The sequence below is a fragment of the Pseudorasbora parva genome, chromosome 2 (genome assembly GCF_024679245.1).
Source record: "Pseudorasbora parva isolate DD20220531a chromosome 2, ASM2467924v1, whole genome shotgun sequence".
NCBI lineage: Eukaryota > Metazoa > Chordata > Actinopteri > Cypriniformes > Gobionidae > Pseudorasbora > Pseudorasbora parva.
The window spans coordinates 53,721,956-53,748,646 of NC_090173.1; the positions used below are offsets into that span (position 1 = coordinate 53,721,956).

Sequence of the window (26,691 nt, forward strand, 5' to 3'; positions counted from 1 at the left end):
CACAACATACCTGACACTTTTTTCCACCCATTCCAACCTGCCTGCACACGCTTCTTCGCCTCTTTTCCACACTCCCCATTGCTCTGGACTGTTGACCCTGAAAACTGAGACTACTATACACTGTAAAAAAAAGAAATTCAGGCCCCAATTGAAAATGTTCTAAATCTAAATTTTTCAGTTGGCCAAATTTATTTTCTGTGAATCAAATTGCATCAATTCACAGAACTGAAAAATCTAGATGTGATCAGTCAAATTCTTATTTTTACTGTGTACGAATAGTTTTAATGGATACATTTTTGGTATGAATTAATCATAAACATGTTATCATAAAACATTTTGTATTCCTACATTAACAATGTAACCTTAGAGTTAGTGTTTTAAACATTTTCATATTTATTTCAAAATATTTAACTAAAGGCAGTGACAATTTAAACAATATATATATATTATATGTGAGCTGATGTTCAGCTGCTCTTCTTTTATTTTCGGCTCATTAATCCTCAAGCTTGAACACACAGGTTGGTCACAGACACAGACTCCATTATGATCTGTTAGTTTTGGTTTTCATTGACTTTCAGTTTGTTTTCATTTGTCACATTCCCAGCACTCGTATCTCTACCGGTATTATTAGTTCATCAGCTGTGTTCACCCCATCACCATCTGTACTTATGTCACTCTATTTCAGTTTCTTATTTTCCGGCGTATTGTTTCAAGTTATGTGTGTGTACCCTGCCGCCCCTTGAGATTTGTACCTGGTTGGATTATTTTATTAAACCGTGTGTTGGAACTTTATTCTTCTGTCTGTCTACACACACTCATTACAGACACGTAGGTGTAGCTTTACTTTCCCCAAGCTGATTCCTCACTAAAACCCCTCCACAGTCATCATGTTTTCAGGCCATTTCAAGTTTTCATTTCATCTTAAAGAGGTGATATCTAAGTCAAGTCAAGTCAACTTTATGTATATAGCACTTTTACAATGCCGATTTCAAAGCAGTGTTAAACTGGAAAATGTTGCAACAAAATTGGATTCGTCTGTACAGTCGCTCTGGAGAAAACGGTGATGTTATCAGCTTATTTTCAGCTCAAGTGGCAGAGTTATTTATTTTTGTATTATTTTTTTCCATTAACGCAATGAAAGAGGGGAGATTTATCGCACTAACCAATCATAACCAAGAATATCAAATCATTGGGAAATGACTTTACCCTACACTAAACTCACTGCATGCTTAGGGGGTCTGTTAAAGTCAATGGGCTCAGGGGAGGCAAGAGAGACGTGGCGTCCTGCTGCAACTTTACCTGTGGGTGCTACTTTTGGACACTGTTGTTTAGAAAAACAAGCAATTTATACATTTTTAACATCACATTTTGTGATATTTGCGTTGTTTTATTTTTGTATTATCGATTTTCTCGTCCTATTCTATTTTTTAAGGAGGCACTGCCTCCCTTGATAATTAAACTCAGTCCAGAGTTTAGTCCAAGCTGCTCCAACACACAGTAATTTGCCTGTAATTTTCAACACTACGATAAACTCTTCAGGACAGTGAGTCCAGGATCATGAATGATTTATATGACTAAAATCATAGTTATGCTGTGTCAGCCTTGGACCGCTCAGCTTCAGCATGAAGATTATGAAAGAAAATGATTTCTTTGAAAAGAAACAGTCTGAAACAACTGAATGACTCTCAGCTGTAGTTTAGACATAACACTTCATGGCCTTTGAGGGGCGGCATTGTGGCATAAATCAAGTGTCATCTGTTGCATTTCATCAGCATTTTCAACATATACTGAAAGGAGAGATAGATAATACATAAGTAAATAAAATAAAAATAAAAACCTTAATGCACAGGTGATGTCGAGATGGCTTGGGATAGAAATAAATATTCTTGGTGCAGTGTGTGTTTTTCAGTGTGGTTTGTACAATTCAGCTATCTGTAAATCTATATATACTCAAGTATTATATTGCATATGATGTTAAAATACAAATACAGACATTTTATACTAAATTTATATTCTTTAAAGTTCCCGCACTTCTGGCTAACTCTGAAATATAATTTATGGAAAAGCCATGAACATTTCTACAGTAAATAAATGTGTTTTCTAGTTATTCTGATCTGGAAAATGTTGAAATGATTACACAAAAGCGAGAATTTTTTTAAACTTTAGTTTATAACTTTATTGGGAACTTGATCATAGATTTAATAGCAATGGTTCATCAGGTTTGTGTGACATACAGAGTGAGAAATTATCACTGTATGCCACTAATACTGTACACTAAATACTGTCATGTATAAAAAGACTGTTTGTATGTAAATTCATTGTTCAGAAGGTGCCGTGAGTGTTTAATGTATCTTCGCATGTCTTGACAGCAGCAGAATAAATGTCAGCTGAGAGGAAGTGAAGGTCAGATGTGAGACGAGCTGCTGAGATGACAGTCTGCTGTCCTGGGACACGTTTGACGTGCAGCTGCAGCATTTCAACCCCCTGACTATGCAGCTCACGCATGAGACTTTTGTCCCTCGGCATCCCTCTCTTTCTCTCTGTTCTGGTGATTTTCACTCTCTTTTTGACTGTGATTGACAGGAAGACAGTCGGCATGCTGAATGGGCATGTAGCGTGTCATTTGTGCGACTGCTGGCTGATTTGCAGTAATGCGGGCACAGTTGATGGCAGTCACTGAAGAGAGAGACATTAAAGGGCCGCAGCGTCTCTATCAGCGGTCCAGCTGTCAGACTTCAGTGCATCCTCATATGTAGGCTATTGCTTCATGAAAGGAAAGGGGAAGAATAGTTCTGACAGGCAAGTTGCGTAAATAAGACATTTTATTTTCATAACTTGTCTGCAAGAACTATTCTTCCTCTTTCATTTCATAAAGCAATCTTTATATTGTGTCCTTATTATAACCGATCAGGCATAACATTTTGACCATCCTAATATTGTGTTGGTCCCCCTTTTGCTGCCAAATCAGCCCTGACCCGTCGAGGCATGGACTCCTCTAGACCCCTGAAGGTGTGCTGTGGTATCTGACACCAATATGTTAGCAGCAGATCCTTTAATCCTGTAAGTTGTGAGGTGGTGCCTCCATGGAATCGGACTTGTTTGTTCAGCACATCCCACAGATGCTCGAATGGATTGAGATCTGGGGAATTTGAAGGCCAAGTCAACACCTCAAACTCATTGTTGTGCTCCTCAAAGCATTCCTGAAGCATTTTTGTTTTGTGGCAGGAGCATTATCTGCTGAAAGAGCCACAGCCAACAGGGAATACCGTTTCCATGAAAGGCTGCACATGGTCTGCAATGCTTAGGTAGGTGGAGCGTGTCAAAGTAACATCCACATAGATGGCAGGACTTAAGGTTTCCCAGCAGAACATTGCCCAAAGCATCACACACACGCTTCTTCCCATAGTGCATCCTGGGGCCATGTGTTCCCCAGGGAAGCGACACACACGCACCCGGCCATCCACGTGATGAAAAAGAAAACGTGATTCCTCAGACCAGGCCGCCTTCTTCCATTGATCCGTGGTCCAGTTCTGATGCTCACGTGCCACTGTTGGTGCTTTCGGCGGTGGACAGGGGTCAGCATGGGCACCCTGACTGGTCTGCGGCTATACAGTCCCATACACCACAAACTGCAATGCTCTGTGTATTCTGACACCTTTCTATCAGAACCAGCATTAACTTGAGCAGTTTGAGCTCCAGTGGCTCGTCTGTTTGATCGGACCACACGGGCCAGCCTTTCTCCCACGTGCATCAATGAGCCTCGGCCGCCCATGACCCTGTGGCCGGTTCTCTGCTGTTCCTCTTGGAGCACTTTTGATAGAGACTGACCACTGCAGACCGGGAACAGCCCACAAGAGCTGCAGTTTTGGAGATGCTCTGACCCAGTCGTCTAGCCATCACAATCTGGCCCTTGTCAAACTCGCTCAAATCCTTACACTTACCCATTTTTCTTGCTTCTAACACATCAACTTTGAAGACAAAATGTTCACTTGCTGCCTAATATATCCCACCCACTAACAGGAGCCGTGATGAAGAGATGATCAGCGTTATTCACCTCACCTGTCATAATGTTATGCCTGATCAGTGTATGATCACAATGCCAGCCTCAGATATTATATTGGTGGAACTGACAACGAAATGTGTTCAATTTAATACATTTTTAAAGAAAGAAAATGAACAAATATATCCAAAATAAACATGCTATTTCTACGTGATCTGACATTTTTTTTCACCTGATCGGACTTTCTTCAGCATAGGTTGGTTTTATTTAATTAAATAAAAAATGTAATAACTAAATATAAATTATATTAAAATCTAGATTAATTATATTAAATTAAATACAAATTTAAGTCAACATTAATATCAATGATCATAGTATGATGAATTTCTAGGATATTCAAAATGAATAAGAGTGTGGTGCGGGTCTTATTTTTATGCCGAGAAATGATTGGATGGCAAAAAGTGGGCGGTGCCAACCAGAAGGGAGCCAGAACGGTTTTAACTTCATTGAACTTCATAGATTTAACTGAACTGTAAACAAGACATCTGTGTATCTCAACTTTTACAACTTGGAACATCAATTGTTTTCTAAGATTTTTACACAGTGGAGAAACAAGTTATTACACTTTAAAACATTATTAATCTTGCCTTTCTTTATTCAGGATGTACATTAATATTAGGACAAAGTGGTTTGAGATTGGACATATAATCAGTTAATGTTGATTTGACACAAGTATGCTTTTTAGATGCGGTGTTTATATGTGTATTATATGTGCAGACTCACAGATCTTATAGTCAGTGTGTGTATGAGAAAGGCAGATTAGGAGAATAGAGAAGTGGAGCGAAGCATTAGCGGTGAGAGGGGAAGAGTTGCAGTTCTTGTGGCGTGTGGGTTGTGAAAGAGGAAACAAACACACGAATGAAATTGTGAGGTCCTGAGCGTGTCACAGAGAGGTTGGGATAATCAAGCAGAACACAAACCAACACACGAGGACGAGGACGAGTCCCATGGAGCAAACGCTGTGAGACATGACCGGCCGAATGCTTTCGGCGTGCGTTGCTTGACCCGGGCACTGAAGGGAAAAAAGTAGCAAAGAAAAAAACAGAAAAACATCATGGGGAGTGTTAGTGAATTGTGTGTGTCCAGTTTTCAAGCTCTCTTGTGTCCAACGATTCCAAGGAGTTATCCAGGTAAGAGCTGTCTAATCTTGCATGGCATTGTAATCACAATATGTTTTCTATTGATTCTGTGGTCAATGCTGTGCTGTTACTTTAACCAACCAGACTATGACTGACAGATGATAGCCAATACTCTGAAAGAGGGACACGAGACCAGAATATTATACAGACTTGGATTATATTTATCTTGAGCCAGTACTCAAGTTAAAAGATCCCCCAATATCTTGCATGATCAATCATCAGTCAGCCAGTTTATTTCCCTTTGAGTGGGCAAGAGCATCAGAGAGCAATAGTAGTTCATGCAGTGTAATCATCGTGTGATGGAAAAGCAAACTGAAGGGCTGAATTAGAGAGAGTTTGTTTCTGCCTAGTGAACCTGGAGCTTGTATGGTCAGCTTAAAGGATCTTCCGTCTCAGGCAGGAGCCGAGGGAAGAGATCTTTTAATGCCATTAAGGACTATATGGGCGGATGTAATCCCTCGAACACAGTGGTCAAGATAATGTATGAGCATCTTCGCCAGGGTTGGTCTTGAAAAGCTCTCTAGACCTCATAAAACCTCATCTGAATCTTACGGGAATAGTTCACCCAAAGACAAACACAACTGGAGATATATTGAAGAATAACTGCTTTAATTCCAGTCTGTTCCTCACACAAAGCTACTGACTGACTCCAGAAGACTTATGGACTACGGTTCTGATGCCTTTGTGTTTTATTGGTGTTTATGCTTTACTTTTTAAAGGGGTCCTGAACTGCATTTATTATTATATGTTTCCTGAGGTACACTTATAATGGGGACGCTAAAATGATGATCTAAGTTATTCAACTAAATTAATTTATCAGGTTTTATTTAATTCTATAAACTATATTACTGATCTGCCAACATTGTCGATCTATGATAAATTAAAATAAGCTGATAACATCACTGTTTTCTCCAGAACGACTGTACAGCCAAATCTAATGTTGTTGCAATATTGTCCTGTTTGACACTGTGAAGCTGCTTTGAAACAATCGGCATTTCAAAAGTGCTATATAAATACAGTTGATTGAGTTAGTTTTTTTTTTACGTATGATTGTTACATCAAAAATGGTTTTTAGAAATAACTGCTGTGATTGGCTGCTGTGAGAGTTCAGTGTAAACGCTGTGATTGGCTGCTGTGCCTCTACTTGATGAAAAAGATGTAAGTGTGTACTTGTGAAGACAGGAAGACTGAACTCCACTTATGAAATGACTAGGGGTGTAATAGTACACAAAATCAGGTTTTGGGGTCACGGTTTGTTTTAACAGCGGTTTGTTGTAAAATACTCCATTATTTATGGTCATACAGATGTACAGTGTATAAGCTACTAGAAAGCTCTTGCGTGCCCTCTGAACTCTTGTTTTGGGTTAGTGTATAAATCGTCTCTTCTTCTTCTCCTCTGTATCCTTTCTTTTTCGGTGTGGTGGTTAGTGAACAGCGTTGCATTATCACGCGGCCCCCTTCTGTGACTGACTGTATTCATCGTCTGACTGTATGCAACAAACCATGACGTCCGTACCGTGACTGTGTGGGACAAATTCATGTACCGGTACCCCCTACTAATGACATAACTGAACCAGACTGGATTTTTGTCTCTTTAATTAAAGGGGTGGTTGCATGCAATGTCACTTTTTTAACTTTAGTTAAAGGGTTACTTCAGCGATTAGCATATGGCTTTGTATCAGTAGAAACCCTGGAGAATATTCAAATTATTGTGCTTTCCCCCCTCATATCTCCCTGAGATGAGAGATTTATGCATTTTATTTCTGGAAAAATTCCTCCTATGATGCAAAATTACGATTTTTGCATCATAGGAGGAATGCTTGCCCAAAGGCTAAAGACTACAGCCAGCAGAGGGAGCCATTTCCGCATGTTTTGAATCTGCGCATGGGGGATGGGAGATTACACTCAGCTGGCAGGGAGAGCGCAGCTTGCAGACAGGATCATTTAAACGGAGCTATGGTGAGCAATGTAAGTCTTTTAACTTCTCAAATTCATTTCTATGAAAGTTAAGCTTGCAAAGGCATGAACTGAAACGCGTGCCAGACTGAACTCCTGTGTGAATGTATGCCGCGAATGTAGTCGCGATTACCTCAGCTCTCATCACTCCTGCAGTCAGTGCTCAGTGCTGTGATACTCGCGCGGTGACTCACTCATTATATTGAACAGACACGTTCAGTTTTTAATTGTAGTTTCTTCTCTAACTCAGTCACAGTAATGAAGTTGGTGGTGTTGGGAATGGCCTCACAGGGCAGCGAAGCATTCTGGGAATTGTAGTCTTTCATCTCCATGGGACAAAAATACATTTTCTGTCTTTTCTCAGTCTAGAAGGCACCAAATTCAAAAATAATTTCACATTTCTACTGCATTGATGACCCAGTTTAAATACAGATTCATCTTCCCAGCGCTGAAGTACCCCTTTAAGTGTGTAATGCTGCTTCAGTATAAACAGTATCTGCAAAGTTACAGCGCTGAAAGTTCAGTGCAAAGGAGATATTGAAGTTATGGCAGTTTATTGCCTACAAAAAACGGCCGGTTTGGACTACAACGAGCTTCTTTCTGGGTTGGTGACATCATAAACCCCCGCTAGTCTCTGCAGATGTGACGTCTGCCCGTAATGGGAAGGGCCGTGGCGTTTCCGGACAACCTGTTCTTGGCACTTCAGCCAATAAAAATACAGGAACTACATTTGACCATCTAACCAAGACCATCGCGTTTTTCAGAGGGACGGGCTTCAGAAGCAGGAAGCAAACGATCCGTTCAAAGGACAGTGGAGACAGCGGTGTGGAATAAAGGGAGAATATAAGAAAAATACAGAGTTAAAAAAAAAGAAGTATTAAAGGGATAGTTCACTTTGAAATTAAATTTTGATATGTTTTAGCTTACCTCATGGGCATCCGAGATGTAGGAGTATTTGTTTCCCCAGTAGTTTCAATTTTGATCATTTTAGGTCAAACCGTTCTTGTCTGTGCCTCACATTATGCAGGTCTATGGTCACCACCTCAAAGAGCATACACAGAGAAGTCCAAATTAAACAATCCCCCATCGTAAGTACACACCTAAGACACGAAACGAGCGGTTTGTGTGAGAAAACGAACAGTATTTATATCGTGTTTACCTCTTGTACACCACTACGTCCGACTGATCCGAGGGCGCGCGTGCGTGTTTCCTGTGGTGACATTCGCGCGTTCTGGCTTTAGTCTGCGCAAGCGCGGAAAGTGCCGGAAGTGGATCTCTCGTGCGTGTACGTCTCTCATTGTTTACACAAAACAGTTGTCTGTTAATATATCGAAATCTTCTTCCATTGCGATGTCCTGTACGTCTAAATATATTTAGATCTTCACAGTGAAAGGTAACACTTCCCAAATTTATGTGTAAACAATGAGAGACGTACACGCGCGAGAGATCCACTTCCTGCGCTTTCCACGCTTTCGCAGACTAAAGCGCGAATGTCACAACAGGAAACACGCACGCGCGCCCTCGGATCAGTCGGACATAGTCGTTTTCTCACACAAACCGCTCGTTTCGTGTCTTAGGCCATCAGTGTGTACTTACGATGGGGGATTGTTTAATTTGGACTTCTCTGTGCATGCTCTTTGAGGTGGTGACCATAGACCTGCATTATGTGAGGCACAGAGTAGAACGGTTTGTCCTAAAATGATCAAAATTGAAACAACTGGGGAAACAAATACTCCTACATCTCGGATGCCCATGAGGTAAGCTAAAACATATCCAAATTTAATTTCAAAGTGAACTATCCCTTTAAGACATGTTATACTGCGCCTCATAAACACAACTAAGCCTAGAAAAAAAAACGGAACCACCCATTTAAATTTCTTATCGGCAAACTCAAATAAATGTTGGATTTTTTGCTACAACATTAGGCAGGTAGCCAAATAAGAATAGCTAGCGTTACCAAGCTGGTTCTCATGTCTCAGATTGGTTCTTAGTGCTAAAGGATTCTTCAAAATGTGCAAATGTACTGCATGAAAGATAGATTTGTTTGGGTTGACAGTTCCCTATCGCTTTAAGTTAGCAGTCACTAGACTGCCAGATTGAGGAAGTGTTCGAGGAATGTGCCAGCATGTCGAGTCAGCATGTTGATCCTAATGGGGACAGGAATTTCTGAACCTGACAATTCCGGTTTGTACTGAGTTGGTGTGATGCAAATGTACAGGAAACAATAGGGAATCTGCGCCTGTTGTGTTGGGCAATGGAGCTTTGTCCAGAAATGCCGTCATACGATGGTGTTCGAGTTCATTTGAGTTCACGTTGCTGAACTCTGTGCCGCTCCGCTTCAACATTTACAGAAAGACTGCGTGAGTTTGAACTAAGCATGAATCATTTCGGGAAAGACTCGCATGACTCATCTAATGGCTAGATCACAGTTTCATACACTTAGTCACAGCTAAATTGCCATGTAACTGTTTGAAATAGAGTGCTATATCATGGCCAAACCAAATATACTAATCAATTTTAAATGTTTTATTATGGCATGGCAATTGGAAAGGTCTTAGTTTGGTCTTAATTTCACCTCTTCCAAGTGCAATGGTCTTCTGTCAATGTCCATCCTCAAGAAAAACATTAAAATCTCCAGCTAATGAGCACACTGATTGTATTGGAAATGTGAAACAAATCCCTAGATAATGGTGCTTTAATTGCTCTTGATTATACTTAGGAGACTGTATTAAACCCCTGTGTATGTCAGTTCAGAGCAGATGCTTTGAAATTATAGCTGCCGTCCACTGTGACACGGAAATTGTTCCCCACATTTTGACTTCTGTTTGACTGGAGGCGGCGATGGGGAACAGATCAAGACAGGAGATCAAGACAGCTGGTAATGTAAGAGGTGGACGTTTAAGACACAAGATTCAATACCACGTCGTGATGAACTCAGACTCAAGGTTGGGTTAGAATCCATTTTGCAGAAGAGTGAAATGAACAAATGCAAACAATAGGCACAAACGGGGTCAGTAAAACACGCTAATAACAGATAGACAGTCCAACGCGCAATCAAAGCAGAAATGATAATCTAGAAACATACATCCAATAAACAGGTAGAAGATCATAACATTAGAGACAAGACAATTATATGGGGAAACAATCAGTGAGGCAGGTGAACGTAGCCTAGAAATCTAGACACACCCTAGCGGCAGCAAATCTAATCTGCCCTCGAGTGTCGTCTAGCAACTCTCAATACACTTCTGAGCTGTAATCGCCAAACTCTGGTCGGGCCAATCACATCGTGTATAGAGTTGGTGGGCGGGGCTTAATATAATGGCGGCCGAGTTGCGTGAGTGTGCTTCTAGTAAACACAGAAACTGGCGAACGGCGGCCTTTCGAATCAGCTCTGACCGCGACTCTGGAAGACTTGGAGTTAAGCTTTTCTCTGAGAAAAGGACAAAGAACGGCACTGAAGTCATTCTTAAGAAGGGAAGATGTGTTCAGAGTTTAGCCGACCGGATACGGCGAATGTTTAATCATCAACGAGCTCCGCTTCACCTTCGTTGCTCTGGTTGGTGTAGCGCTATCCTATCGCGTGCAGAGGGAGTTTGAAAGACAACCGTTTATCCGCCCCTCGGATTGAGCTGTCAATGGTGAGTTTTCAGACCAAACATCTTGATGTGGCTCTGGCTTGTCAGGCTAAGGTGAACGGGCAATACGTGAGCATATGGAAAGACGTGGCTTTTAAAGGGGTCATGGCATGTTTTAATGTCCCTTGAGGGTCACTTATAGGGCTCTATTTTAACAAATTGAGCACATTGTCTGAAGCAAATGGTGCAGCTGCATTTAGGCCGCATTTACACTGCAGATCTTGGTGCACAATTCAGATTTGGTGACTATATCCGATTATTTATTTTTTTGATGAGCTGCTTACATCATCTTTTAAAAGTGACCCATATCCGATATTTGCATTTACTGGCAAAACAGCCCAAGATGTTCTTAACCGGAAAAGGAAGTAAATTGGCAGGATATGCAAAGGATGCAGACAAAATGATTATTCATTGTTTTGCTGTCTGCACTTTCCCACACATCTTTAAAGGTCAGCAAAACATTTCATGAAGGTGTTCATCAGAAAGAAGAATGTCACAATAACCTAGAACGTCTTGAGGGTGAGCAAATTATGGAATAATTTTCATTTTAAAGTGAACTAATACTTTAAGCGACTGAAGGCCAATGGGTGGGGCCTATAGCGCGATGATGTATAGATATTTGTCAGTGTCTTGTTCTGGAGGTGGTAATATGCAAATGTATGACATTTTTGGATCCATTCAGGATGTTTTAATGGTACAAAGACCTCTTATATGTCAAAAGCTCAAGGCAAATTTTCTCATATCATGATCAGTAGGAATTTTATTTTTTTGTAGAAGGGGTTTAGTGACGTCAATATTTGGGAGAGGGCTTCCTCCGGTGTTTGGATGAGTAAGTCTATTGTATAAGTAACATATTATACAATATAAAATCTGATGTCACTATGTAAAAATAAGTGGACTATTAAGCTATATTATATTATAGGTGTTTTTACCCACTTATGTAGGATTTAAGTGCATCTTTATACGTAATTTTATAATTACTTTTATTATTAATGTACTGACAATCATTTATAGTAAACTGAAATATAGCTTTATATAATTTCTATTGAAACGTGTGTCATGTACTTAAATATCTTTGTTATTATTACACATTTGTATGAAGTTGCAATTTAGTACATTTAAAATATGTTATCAAATTACACACCGCAGTTCAAACTATAATCATGTTCTTACATGCGCTTTAGTATGTCAGTCAACACACCAAAATAAGTATTATTAAAAAACAATTATTTAAACTTTTAATTTGACATAATTACAAGGTGCAGTTTTTAAAAAGTCTAAGTGTTATGAAAGTGACTTTTTTAAGTACACTTAATTTCATTATTACTACATCTGCAAATACGGATAGTTGCGGTCCTTGATTGGTTGAGTCGTGTTCAAAGCCGTTAGTTAATCTTCAAACATACACCTGTGACCGCATTACATAAGGATTACTGCAATAAATATTACAATAAAACATTTTACGGACTAACCATTTTATTAAACTAATAAGCCCTGTGAAGCTGTGGCCGTGCCTAACAACAGTTGTCCTAAATCCACTGTAAACCAAGGCTTTATAGGGCTTATTGCTTTAATACACTACAAGTGCACATTCAATACAATTAAGCACACTTCTTTTCCACCATGCTTAATACAAATAGGCACTCTTCTAGTAATTAGGCTTGCAGTCATGCGCCTTAGCATTCCTCATGTTACAAAGTCCAGTGAGACACAGCACTTGAAGATCAGCCATGTTGGCCATCTGCCCCACTGAACACCTTTGGGATAAACTGGAGCAGTGAGCCAGACCCCATCAACAACAATTAACATCAGAGCCCCGTGTGTCTCGCTGGGCATTTCATTTCAAAAGGACTGTATGTGCTGGGAAGAAAGAGCATTAATGTCTCCCGTTCGTGCAATAACCGCTTATACTCTTGCTATAACAGCTTATACTCTTATACATGCTTCATCCATCTGCATGCGGGAATGCAAAAACCAACAATTAAAAAACAAAAGTGCACAATAATGTGTCCTGAATTGTCCTAATATTGGGATGTTGTGTCTCTGCTCTGAGGTGTTTGCCAGGAAACACTCACTGCTTTAATCTTTCCAGCAAGGTCAGAAACTGAGTAGAGCCGGAGAGCCAAATCCAGGACTTAGTGGATTACTGAGGCTCTTATGGCCACTGAATAACCGCGATTCCAATTGATTCCCTATGGGCCTCGAATGATAGTGAAATATGACTGTTATGTTCTCGTTTTCTTGTTGGTTTTCTCTTGAGTTTTAAGCATTTTTAAAGTTTCTTCCTTTTAGATTATTGGCTCCGATTATTCAGTTATGTCCTACAAATGCACATTATAAAAATAACTACCACAAGGTAAAACAATGGTAACACACATAAGATACAGTATTTCTGTCTTTATTTCCTTGTCAAACCTGTTATTTCCATTTGTCAAACAACGGACATTTTTTTTTAACAAGGTTGTCTTGTCGATATTTTCCCAGTAAACACATTCATAGACCACTTCTGTCAAAATCCAGAAAGGATATAATAACAGATTTAGAAACATAATAACAGCTTTAATTTTATTTTGTTCCTCACACAAAGCCATACGCTTTCATAGGTTTCATAGAATATAGCGCATCATATGGACAACTTTTATGGTGCATTTGTGTCTTTTTACCTGTGTTTCTCCTTCAGTTTCCATCGTTTCATGACAAATACCTCATGAATGTCTCCTTAAGGCAGGATTGAAATGGCATCTGTTATTGTGTGTTGTGCAGTTATTTCTCAGAGGATCCAGCAGAGGTCACTCAATGCATTTCTATGCAAGAAGATTTTCAAACAGCTCTGCAAGCTTTAAATGATGTTCACTGAAGTACTGAAAATCAGCACTGTTTGCTTTCTCAAGGCACAACTAACCATCATCGTTTTTTTTCATGCACTGGCCAATTTCAAGAATTGGGGCTATTTTGATATCAACAAATTCATAAAAAAAATTCAGGCTGTTGGAAAGAAAACATCTAAAGTACACACTTAAAATGATAGTTCACCCAAACATATTTTTTTGTCATTTGCTAAACCCTCCAAACCTGTATGAGTTTCTTTCTTCTGCTGAACACAAAAGAAGATATTTTAAAGAATGTTGGAAACCAAACAGTTGACGGGCCATAGTATTTGTTTTCCCATACTATGGAAGTCAATGGGGCCCATTTACATATGCGAAATTCTAACAACAAATTGTAATTTTGACCTAGCCTGACATGCATACAGCGTTTTAGACGTTTTTGTGTATCCGTGAGAATGGGGATTGTTTTGACAAATGGTGTCCCCTGTACGTGAAATCTTTCAAAAACACTGGGAGGAAAACCTTTTCTGTTTTAAGTTCATTGTTGCCATGTAAACATTCTCTTATATACAGGCAATATAACTTGGCTGTATATCAGTACGGCTGTGATTCGGCCATATCCCACGGCTACTCGTTTGCATTTACACAACAGTTCGACAGCACACGTGAATTAACAGCGGTTTCTTTAAAATCACTCTTTTGTGGAGAACTTCCTTCCGCCACAGATTCAGATCTCAAGTTGAGATTTTAACAGTCGAGCCCAAGCCTTGCAAAGTTAACTTACTCAAGTTAATTCAGAGTAGTGAAAGAACGCTGAGTCGCTTCATTGAAGATTATTGAATTATGTAAAGTAATAGTATTATGAGAGAGAGAGATCAACTAAGCAAGTGTATTACCTGCATCTGATAAAGCAATCATTCTTCAGGTCAATGTCCATCATATCCATTATAAAAAAATCAGTTTGAATGTCTGCTGAGAAAAGCGATATCTCTGTCTGCATCAAAAGATTTCCCAAACCAGCGCTAAAACAACTTCCTTGTTTACAATCAGTCACTCATAAAGACTGTATTTGTCGCCGTCTAATGGAGTAATAAAGTAACTGTCAGTGAATTCAATATTACAATCACTGATGGATCCTTTCTCAATACCAAATACGGCATATTATTTATATAAAATAATATTTATTAAACAATAATAGTTAAATTTACAACAAAAGCCATTATAAAAGACAATAGGAAATAAACACATGCAAACAATTCAGTCAAACACACAAAAGCAGCGCTGTAGTAGGCCCAACAGGGTTTAAAATAAACAGCCTAATGTTAAATATAAAGTTATCACACTTAATTTTCCCCTTAACTAATCTCAGTTTGCTTTGGAACAAGTAATAGAAAAATAAGACACAAAATTGTCCATTTGATACGCTATACTCCAAATGAATTATCTCTCATGTTTAACTACTATCTACATACAGTAAGAGTCAGAGAAAACATTCCACATTCTCATTCATGCCTAAAAAACTACGATCCGTGACACAATAACAGTAGTATTTGTAAAATCATGGAGGTTCATCTGCCATGACACTCTCTGTGAGAAATGTTTCAAGCAAAGTGATTAAAACTGTGAAATGATTAGAGTGCTGATTCTGGGAGACTATCACACAGCTCTCAGCCAATCAGATTCGAGAACCAGAAACAACTGTTGTATAAAATAATATAAAATCTAATATCTTAATAGAAGTTGTGAATGTTGTGAACAGCATTGCATAACAGTAGGGCACAAAAGAGATCAGTTTGTTGTGGCACAAACTTTAGACCCTTTCGTGAGCCATTCCTGACACATCCGGTTAACCCTCGTCTGTTGTGTGTGTGTGTGTGAGTTTTTAATTTTGGGCTGCATGGCACATGTGGTAGGTCGACGCTGGAATTGGGCTGTGTGAGGGCGTTCATGACGGAGCTGGTCCTCGCTCCCACAGACACATTCCAGTGTTCCTGAGTCTGCCTTGAGAAACAATACAAGGAAAAACAACATTCCCCAAATAGCTACGCTTGTAGCATTCCCGCTATGATAACAATGCAACAATCACATTCACAAGGCAGTCTGAGAGCGTGCATTCAGTCGAGTTGAGGAATCCTGCAGCCGTAAATACAAGCTAGCAGACCTATTGTGTTCTTATTAGTAGTGTTTGCTGAGTCAGGATTTTTACAAACCTTTGACCTCCAGTTTTAATTTGATGCATAACTCTGCACAGTTTGAATCTCAAATCATGTGCCTTGTTGAGGAGTTTAAAGTCGGCATGAAATTGAAGTTACGATAGTCTTTTCTCCCCTATTGTGACGTATTTACGAATGAAGGTTTTCTAGTTTGAGCACAAATGTAGGGCAGGCCTTGATTTTGTCCATCAGGAATTTATTTGATGGTTGTGGTTTGCTATTGGTGGATCTCATGTGACAGGTTGTCCCGCCCTCATGCCAGTAAACACATCATCAGAGAAAAGAAGAAAAGAGATGACGCGGCACAAGGGAGTGAATGTTGTTTTGATTAAAGATTACAAGGACACATTAATTAATAAAAATCATGGTGACTTAAACTGCACAATATTCACTTTGTGGGAGATAAAACCAGTGAAAACATCTCTCTGACTTTGAAGGAGAAATCTGAGACTTGAAGGGCTTTTGCAAGTATTTGCAGAAGTAGGCTACTCACTTTTTAGCACGTTCATGCCACGGGAACTGGTAATGATTTTAGATTTAGGAGTTTTTTTAGGGAGACTAAATTAGCTCCTACTTCAGCGTGGGGTTTAACCCAGCACAATAGGAGCTAGCAGTGACATACAGTAAGTGCATGCTGATTGGCTGAACACATGCCATACAAAACACCTGGCATTTTTAAAAAGCAGTGCAAACAAACAGTTAACATATATACTTACTCCAGAAACTAACGTTGTAACAGATGTAAACCACACATAAATGAACAGAAAGCTAATATTAACGGGTAACGCATTACAAGTAACTTGACTAATGTAATCAGATTACAGATAAAGTAACACATTACTTTTAAATATCTGAGTTACTTTTTCAAATAGGAAACGTTACTTTGTTTAGGATATAGCGCAATAGGATAGCGCTACAACCAACCAGAGCGCGGAGCTAGTTGATAGATTAAACTTTTACCGTATTCGATCGGCAAAACTCCGAACACACCTTCCTTTTTTGTCGTTCTTTGATCTTTTCTCAATGAAAAGTTTAACTCTTCCTTAAGTCTTCCAGAGTCGTGGCCAAAGCCGTTAGTATCCACAAATTTCCTGCAAGTTTTATTGGGCGTGGCCATGACACTTGATACTTCCTGGTCTCTCAGTTCCGGTTTAGCACACATTTACGCTGCGTTCACACCAGACGCAAATGACACGAATAAATCGTGCTATTCACGCAGAGCTGGACACGTGGACATTTTTAAATCCATTCGCTTCATTCGCGTGTGACATTCACTACACAGCAGACGCAAATTCGCGTCATGGGAGGGACTTCTGCCAGGCAGCAGCAGTCGCCAGAAGGACTATACGAGTTAAGGCTGCTCTCACCGGGATTAAAGGTCCTGTTCTTCGCGATTCCATCTTTCAAACTTTAGTTAGTGTGTAATGTTGCTGTTAGAGCATAAATAATACCTGTAAAATTATAAAGCTCAAAGTTCAATGCCAAGCGAGATATTTTATTTAACAGAAGTTCCCTTTCAAAGCCTACAGCGAACGGCCGGTTTGGACTACACCGCTGCACTTCCTTCAGGAATGACGTCACTAGACCCGTTTGTTGACTAACCCTCCGCCCACAAGAACACGCAAAATAGGGGGCGTGGTCTCGTCGCTCTCCCACGTGGAGAAGAGCGCGCATTCAGCGCTTGCATCTCCTCGTTATGGTAAGAGGCGGGACCTTTCCGGGCAAAGTGCACTAAGCTGCTGTCCAATCACAACACGGGAAGCGCTGGCCCAATCAGAACTTGTTACGTGTTTCTGAAGGAGGGACTTCATAGAACAAGGAAATCATCAGGCCGTTTTTAGGAGAGAGAAAACTGCGCTGTACAGATAAGTCAACTGTGTAAAATATACTGTTTTTTTACACGCGAAACATGAACTCATGTTATAGTGCACACTGTAAACATAATCAAAGCTTCGAAAACACGCGAAGAACGGGACATTTAATGAGTGCTGAGTGCCGCTGATTGCCTGGGTCTTACACCTCCGAAACCTGCTTGGACCTGCTTGCATAAACATAAATGGACCCGTTTGACATGTTGCTAGCACTCCATTCAATGCCCAACGAGCTTTAAATAAACTCAAAAATTGTGATGTAGAAGTAATATTTGTATTTTAATATTTGTAATTGTTGAAATGTTGTTCATTTCAGACATTGTCAGTAGACTTTTTTTTTAATCAACATGAAAATAGATGCATGAACTTCAATGAATTTAAGTGCATTGTAATAAAAATTCGGGGTAAACCGATCCGATGTGAGGATCGGATATCGGCCGCGATACTGACGACAAAGCTGGATCGGAAAAATTAACAGGCCGATCCAGGTGTTTTTTTTGTTGTTTTTTTTTTTTTTATCACAGCAGAACCCTACGTCATTCGTCAGCTTCATGTGTGTCGCATGCTCAAAGCAACATGGAGCGAGGCAGAGAGTCGGATGTGTAGAGGTATTTTATGCTTGCCACGCCAACTAGTTCGTCTGTCGGCTACTACCAATTTAATCCAGAAACACCATGTTATGAGCACGCTGCATTCCTGCAGCTCAGCAAAACTAAAGGAGTGGACAATACAGCCCAGCAACTAACTTTGCACTATGCAAAGAATTAATTTAGTGTAAGTGACTGATAGTGGATATGGATAAAGGCTAATGTAATGAACTGACGGTAACAACGCGCATGGACGAAGGTAACTAGTGTGGTTCATAGGAACAGCCAAGCCAGCCTACCACACAGTGGCAAAATGTCTGCACCGCATAAGTCAGGTGAACCCGCTTAGTACAGATATTAGTAAGTAAGATAGTCAGATCCATGCGACCATCTGGGAGATGTGATCATTTTGCCTGAAGCGTTGTTGTATAGGTCTACTCCTGAGTCCTGATAATACAACCAAGCGTTTAGCTGACAGCACTAGAGACTAAAACTTTGTCTACGTTGCCATAGCGATCATGGGAAAGGTCAGAGTTCGGGAAAGTTGTGGATTACACATTCACCAAACCACCAAGTGTTGGGGCGGCAACATTTGCAGAATCAAGCTCCACTCACATTTTCTTCAGAAATCTGGAGTTTTATACATACAGTGATATTTACTGTACAGTACATTCATTTAACGCAAGAGCAATAAGCGCTTTTCAACAAATCATGTCACTTTGACATTTACATAATATTTGCATAAACATCAGACTTGCAGCCCACACATCCAGGCGTCTAATTTGCATGTTGCATGAATTGCATAATTCTTTACCGCATCGCAGTCTGAAAGTTCCCTGATTGTAAGACTGACCTGCCGTCCAGAAACAAGGATTTCTTGTGTCAGTATAATGGATGTATGTAGGTCAGCTGGCTCACCCGCGAGGCCTTCTTCATATGCAGCTCAACAGAGGACACATTGTTAGACCTGGACACAGTGGTGAAATCTGTTAAACCGGGCAGGAATGCTCTCTAGAAAAAAAAAATGTGGTTAAGTGTGTAAACTTGTACTGTACGTCAAAACAGTTAACATATTTGACACATCATCGTTTTTAACAAAAACTGGACACGTATGTGTTTTGGATGTTCATTTACATGACAAAAGAATTTTGGGGCCTGAAAGCAAAAACTTATGAACAAAGTAATAAACAAATTACTAAAATAAGTTTTTAAAAACGATACAGTACCGTGATATCGCCATCTAATGGCCTGGCATGAGTAATGCAGTGTTATGAGATGTTTTCACAAATCCATATGAACGGGATCGTTTTGGCAACGCTGTCGTTTGCAACACCAAGGGGTTCGATTCCCAGGGAAAGCAAGAATTGACCAAAAAATGTAAAATGTGTACCTTAAAAATGCAATGTAATTCGCTTTGGATAAAAGCGTCTGCCAAATGCATAAATGTTTGTATGCGAAAAACACAAAGGACTAATTTTTCCTTTTTTAGTACATTGTTGTTGTGTATGCACATGTCGTACTTGATTGTAAATTACTGATTTTGATATTAACTTTAGCATGCCGTTCAATATTATGTTTGAAGTTAAAATATTTTGAGATGTGCTGAATTGCAGCTTCATCATGATATACAAGTTTAAAGTATTTTAGTCTATCAAAACATTTTAGCATGTCAAAACATGTGGCAGTTGAACTATATTTCAAAGGCAACAGTAATTATGATAGTAGACATAAAGATGTGCTTGAGGTCAAAGAAGCAGCCTAAAGTTCAGCTAATTGCATTTAATACATTTAAACCACAATAACGTTTTATTTAATTGCAAATTGCCACAGTTGTGTTCAGTTTGTCTTAGTTACCAGGGACATCTGTTTTCATTCGTTCTCTTTCTTTAATCTTCCTGCCACTCCTTTGTTACCATGTTCACCGGCATCATACGTTTGTTTGGTTCAGCTGTGTTCAATTAATCATCTTCATGAGCTCTTCGTTAACTTGTGCCCTCATGTCTGGTCATGTTAACTAAAGGGTGATCAAAAGGCCTGGTTTCCCATGACATCTTGTTTCAAGTCCTGTCCTGGCCCTAATATAACAATGTTCGATCCATACAGAGGGGGCATACTTTAAATGTATTTAAAATGAATAAGGACACTTTGAGTATCTCAGAGCCGGGCCGAGTGTCCTGGTTTTCAGTAATCAAAATATGGTCACCCATCGTGGTGTGTGTTTGTCTTCTTTATGGATCGCTACCTATTGGATTGTTATTAGTAAAGTTACCGGTTTAGCTACCTGCACACACCCGTTACACAAATAACATGCAGTTAAGTGTCTGAAAACATTACATTCACTTCACATTTAAGTCTATTCATGGAGATCTAATCACACTTTTATTTTTAAACCAAAACTGAAGATAATCCACAATGAAGATCACAGGAAAACCACGCGGCTAAACAACACAAGACAAAGAACTGAACAAACTGAGGGTCTATTTATATACATGAGAAAACACAGCAAAAACCATGGTAACGAACTAATAAACACAGGCAACGGAAACTGATCTAGAAACAGTGCAAACAAACTAAGGGCTAAAAACTCACACAATGAACAATGAAAGGGAGAATTAACCAACTCAAAGTCCAACTGAAACACAGACCAAACTAAACATGACCTGACAATTGTTTTTTTAAACTCTTTGTATGCTTCCAACGTGTATTTCTTTTCCTTGTTTCCCAGAGTTTCTGTTCCTGAAAGAGTTCCTCTTCATCCCTCCGCCTCGTCTCTGTTTATTTTGAAACACAAGCCTTAATTCTCTCATCTCATCACGCATGAGTGTCTGTCCAGTGTCCACAAACAAGACTTTAGATTTGATCTCAAGTGACTCATACCGACATGATTATTTAGTATATGTGCTTATCAAATTGGCTAGAAGTAGGCCTATCTTAGCTAAATTACAATAAACAAGAAATAAAAACAAGTTTCCAATAATGTGTTATATAATATGTGGTAACAGGTGTGGTGTGTTGTTCAGTCTTTGACTAAAATGTTATATAATTAAAGAAAGTGTTTTCACAAGTGAAACTTCTAGTTTCAACACCCTTATTTTATTAGCATGGGTCATATTTATGATACCTTTGTTGTGATTTAGCTTATATAATGTGCAATTATATGGCTATAGTACTGTCCGAAGTCTGCTACACTTCATTAGAGCACACTACTACACTGGTTTTAATGGCTTGGCAGGTGTTATCTCTCTTATTTGCTATCAACTCAGGGCACACACACACACACACACACACACACACACACACACACACACACACACACACACACACACACACACACACACACACACACACACACACACACACACACACACACACACCTTCAGGGTTGTTCTCTGTGTTCGTCATGCGCTCTCCCTTCCCCTGCCCCCACCGACACACACACACACACACACACACACACACACACACACACACACACACACACACACACACACACACCCTCACAGCTAGCACAGGGTGTGGATGGTGAAACTCAATACTGCGGCTTTGTCCCAAACCCTAGTGAGCTGCCTACCTAGACAGCACGTAAAAGGCACACATGCTCCCAGTGTGGACATAAACTGGCCATTTTAAACCCCTCCAAACAATGTTTGTGCTCATTACGAACTTGTTATTGCTGAAGTCAGAATTATAAGCCATAAGCTTATAAGCCATCTGTCATGAAGAGTTAAATGAGCGTGACGCACATGAGCTCAAGTTGAAGTCGGCGTGAAACGGAAGTTGTGATAGTCTTTCCTTCTCTATTGTGACGTACTGTACAGTGAACTGAACTGGCTTCTGGAAAGAGAACAAATCACAAATCAATTATGTCTGTGGGGATCTGATTGGTTGGGTGGGTGGTTGTGGTTTGCTATTGGTCGATCTCATGTGAGTGACAGGTAGCACCGCCCTCGTGCCGGTAAACACATCATCAGAGAAGAGATGCAAGAGGGAAGGAAAATAGGATATATGAGAATTCCTCCTGTAATGAGACCAAGTGTTTGTTTAAAAAAAAAAAAAAACTTCTAGTGGAAATTATGGGGGTTCAAAATAAAAATAATCAGACATTTATGATGTGACACAAAATGTAAACAACTCATTAGTCATGCCATGTTAAATGTGTGTGTGTATATATATATATATATATATATATATATATATATATATATATATATATATATATATATATATATATCGTTTTAATTAGGCTATATGATTGTGTTTTACATAACTTAATTAATTTTAAATTATTTTCCTGTCCTCTTGGAAGTTTTTGAGGCTTACCCTGTAAAAAGGTGGAATATTGTGAATTATTTAAGCATGTAATAGTTTTTTTTTTTTTGGTGGGGGGGGGGGGGACTATTCCCGGATCACACAAGTTGGTGTACAAGTGAGCCCAATTATGCCAAATTTTGCTGTTTAAAGTAAGCCTAATGTGTGACATTTACAAACAAAAGCTTGCAGTTATTTCAGACGTGTCTATAACACTGGCTGCTGAGATTTGAGATTCATTCATCACTGATAACTCTGTGTGCTTACCATGAACCGCGGTGAGTGAGTGAGCGAGCGAGCTGTGCTTTGAGACGCGGCCCGTGTCGGAAGCGCGGTGGAGTCATCCGGCAGGCGCGTTTGTCCTCTCGGTCTCGGGTGCGCGCTCGGGATTGGCCCGTTACGGTTATAGACACTCCCCTGATCACGGACGAACACCCTTCCTCAACCGCAATCCTTCCGGTCTCTCAAGCGTTATGTAAAATACCCGACTCTGTTCTCGAAAGTTGACGCTAAAGTTGAGTTGTAGTTGTAAACCGAGCCATTTTGAACTTTTCCGACGATTTATTTACGGCATTGAGTGACCAAAGAGCTCGCGATGGTGCTGAAATCTGAAGACGGAGTCGGTGAGTGACGACAGACAGACAGCTGTTACTTTTACCAAAGTTGTTTATCATAAACAGCACGCGGTGTTATAGTGTGTGTGCGTGTGTGTGCGTGTGTGTGTGTGTGTGTGTGTGTGAGAGTGAGTGAGTGAGTGATATCTGATATGAACTAAATTGACATCCATTATTCAGCTGACTCCTTGAGAAGTTGATAGTAATGTGTTTTCCCTGTAGTAGCCTATAATGTCAAAACATTTTATTTTTTTATTTTAAATGAATGGTTACACTTTATTTTAAGGTGATGTGGTTAAATTGTACTTACTCAAATAACTAATATTAATTAGCTACATGTACTTACTGTATAGAGTTACGTGTAGGGCTTGGTGTGCTTGTAATTATGCATAATTATCCGTTTTAAGTAACATGTATCTACATCACCTTAATACAAAGTGCTACCAAATACATAAATATAGTCTTGTTTTTACAGTTCTCACGTGCCATTTACTGAAAAACATGGCAAACAATGCATGTGCCTACACATAAACGCCAAAAATGTACCTTTTCTACTTTGAGGATAACCAGAAACTCTTTGTAGACTGTTATGCGGAAAGAGTGTGTGATACAATGCACTTTTGACAACAATATCCCTCATGTGAACTGTCCATCATCTCTTCTTCTCAAAGTATGCAGTTATGAATTATTTACGGTGGACTGAAAGGCTTCATTGGTTTTGGCGAGAGATGAATGTGTGTTATTGTTCCTTGATCCTCTTATTTGCGAATGTGCAAACATTAATATGCTTTGTGTTATGAAGAGTGTTTTTGCAGACCAGTGTCTGATGACTGGTTTTGTCCTCACGTTCAGTCCTGCATTGACTGTTTAATTCGCTCGTCTTCCTCCTCAAACAGGCTGCGACTTGTCTCAACTAACTCTTGCCTTCAGAGAAAGAAGCCACACAGTATTTCACATATCATGAAGTTTCCTGAACGTTCAGCAGTCGTTTTGTAACATGCTGTAGTTGTGTGTGTTAGTAACACTTGTTGTATGTTGTGGAGGAATGCGGTCCAGCTGTCTGGGCTCAGTGAGGGGGTTGGGATGTTTTCTGTGGGAATGCTGAATGTGTCAGACTTTTGACTGTTGAGTATCGACTCTGCAACTTATTTTGGCCAAGAGCCACCCACAAAAGAAGAAACCATTTTGAGCAGAATCGATTTTGGACACAGAACACAAGTGGTGTGTAGTTTCAATTTAGGTTAGGGGCCAAATATAGACCCAACAGTTGTGTTTAAAAATGTAATTAAAGTTTAACGTATAGTTGTGTTCGTCCATATTTGACCCAAACATGGGAGGAAACAGTTCAGCATTTTTAGAGTGTGTTTACTTGCCAGTAAGTGCCTCAAACAACACTGTATAAAGATCAATGTGACAATTCACGTCAGTGCCGACTGTACTTTATCCCACTTGTTACAAGTGTACGTTCTAAATAAACACCCAAATGTACATGCAATATTGATTGGTGTTTATATGAATCTGTTTAAAATACATTACATTAACAGATTATCAGTTAAAAGAATAGTTCTCCCAAAAATGAAAACTAGCCCATGATTTACACACGCTCAAGCCATCCTAAGTGTGAATGACTTTCTTATTTCAGACGAATATAATCAGAGTTATATTTAAAATGTCCTGGCTCTTCCAAGCTTTATAATGGCAGTGAATGGCAGCCCAAAATGCTGCCTGAAGCTCAAAAAAATGCATCCATCCATTATAAAAGTGCTCCACACGCCTCCAGGGGTTAATAAAGTCCTTTTGAAGCGAATCCATGTGTTTGTATAGGACAAATATCTATAATTAACACATTATAAAGTGAAATATCTAGCTTCCGGCGGACCGCCTTCCTATTCAGCTTACGGAAAAAAACGTAACTGGCGGGACGATGACCTCGGGCGTGGCGTAAGCGTTTTGAACTGCGAGAGGCGTTACACATTTTTGTGCAAGTTATTGTGCAGTAGCCGATCCACTAGAGCTAGATATTCTACTTTATAAAGTTTTAAATATGGATATTTTACTTACACAAACGCATCGATTTACTTCAGAAGGCCTTTATTAACCCCCGGAGCCGTAAGTATATTAACCCCCAGAGTTTTTGCAGCTTCAAATTTTGGGTTTCCATTGTTTCAGCCCAAATTTGGGTCAAATATGGACAAACCCAGCCATTGGGTAAACATTTTTAATTTATTTTTTAACCCAACATTTGGGTTTGTCCATATTTGATCCAAAATTAGCTTAAAACAACCCAGCATTTTTCATATTTGATAACTTCTAATCACATATTTTAAGTTGTAACTGCAAAGTATGCTGTGGTGTTGTGCACTTTCCCATAGTAAGGGTGTGGACCATCTAACGGGCCCTCTGAGAAAGAGCCCTGACAGGAAGTGTCACCTTACACTGAACCCTGACAGGAAGAAGCCACCGTCTCACTGCCCTTTAAAACTCTGCCGTGCGGCTAAGGATCTTGGGAAATGCAGTGCAGTATTATATCATGAGTGTGTGACCTGTCTGTTGGGTTGTGCTGCTGTGTAAAATAGGATGTTATTGATTTATTTTTATTTTTTTGTGGCTCTGATCAGTTTCCTGTCAGTCTGCTGTTGGTTGTGTGACCGCTGTGGTCATGTGACTTCCTGACTTGCGTGCTTCAGGCGCAGTTTTATACTATGTGAAGAGCATGTGGGATGTTGACCGTGTGCTTGTGTTCACACCATCAGTAGATGCAGAGATGGAGGATAGAGGTGTTTTTACTGGTACCATGGGTAGCGTCTGTGACATCCTGCTGATGATCACGGCAAATAATATCAACCCTTCATGCCTCAGTTTATACAGTCAAGTAAAAGTTGTTTACAGTATAAGTCTGTGGGCAAGACATTGCATCATCTCTTAAACTGCGCATTGAGCAAAGTCCACCCACAAGAATGACACCTGTAGTGCATGACTAGAAGTTCATCCCCTTGACTTGAGTGCTTTAACAAATCAAGTTTATGCCCCAAATGTTCTTGTTTTTATAAGCTGAAGTCATGTCACGTCACGTTTTGGAGACTAAGGTTGGTTACATGGATTGCGTTAGGCTCAAGAAAGACGGCCATTGGTTTTCATGCAGTTTGCCAAAAATCAACACTTTGAATAAAATGTAAAGCTTAAAAGAAGACAAACAGGAAACATTTGTTGTAGCTTGTTTAAAGACTATGAAGTACGTGAGAACACACAAGAAATGCATGAAATGTAAGACTCAAGGGTGACTTGAAACTTAAGACTTATCTTCTATAATCCATGGAGAATTCACCTGTTCACGTCATGGGTTCTTCATTTATTTGAGTTTCACATGCAGTGAAAGGATTCTTTGTTCGTTTTTTGTATCTATTACTGGACTGTTGCGGCACTGGAAGCAAGTGTGACATTTTACAACAACACATTTAACCTTTTACAAGGGTTTGAAAA

General features: G+C 39.6%; 1 protein-coding gene across 3 annotated transcripts in view; it reads left to right on the forward strand.

The window, feature by feature from the left end:
- cyth1a (cytohesin 1a) overlaps positions 1-26,691 on the forward strand; it is a 73,085-nt gene that overhangs the window by 8,902 nt on the left and 37,492 nt on the right. The window contains exon 1 of one of the 3 annotated variants that reach the window (XM_067424195.1): positions 5,015-5,190. The exons of 1 other annotated variant lie outside the window; for it this stretch is intronic. In XM_067424195.1, the coding sequence (XP_067280296.1) occupies positions 5,115-5,190 (76 nt within the window). In that variant the 5' untranslated portion in view covers positions 5,015-5,114. Of the gene's footprint in view, positions 1-5,014; positions 5,191-23,050; positions 23,221-26,691 lie in introns of those variants that run through there. One more of the 3 variants, XM_067424204.1, reaches the window with a different exon arrangement.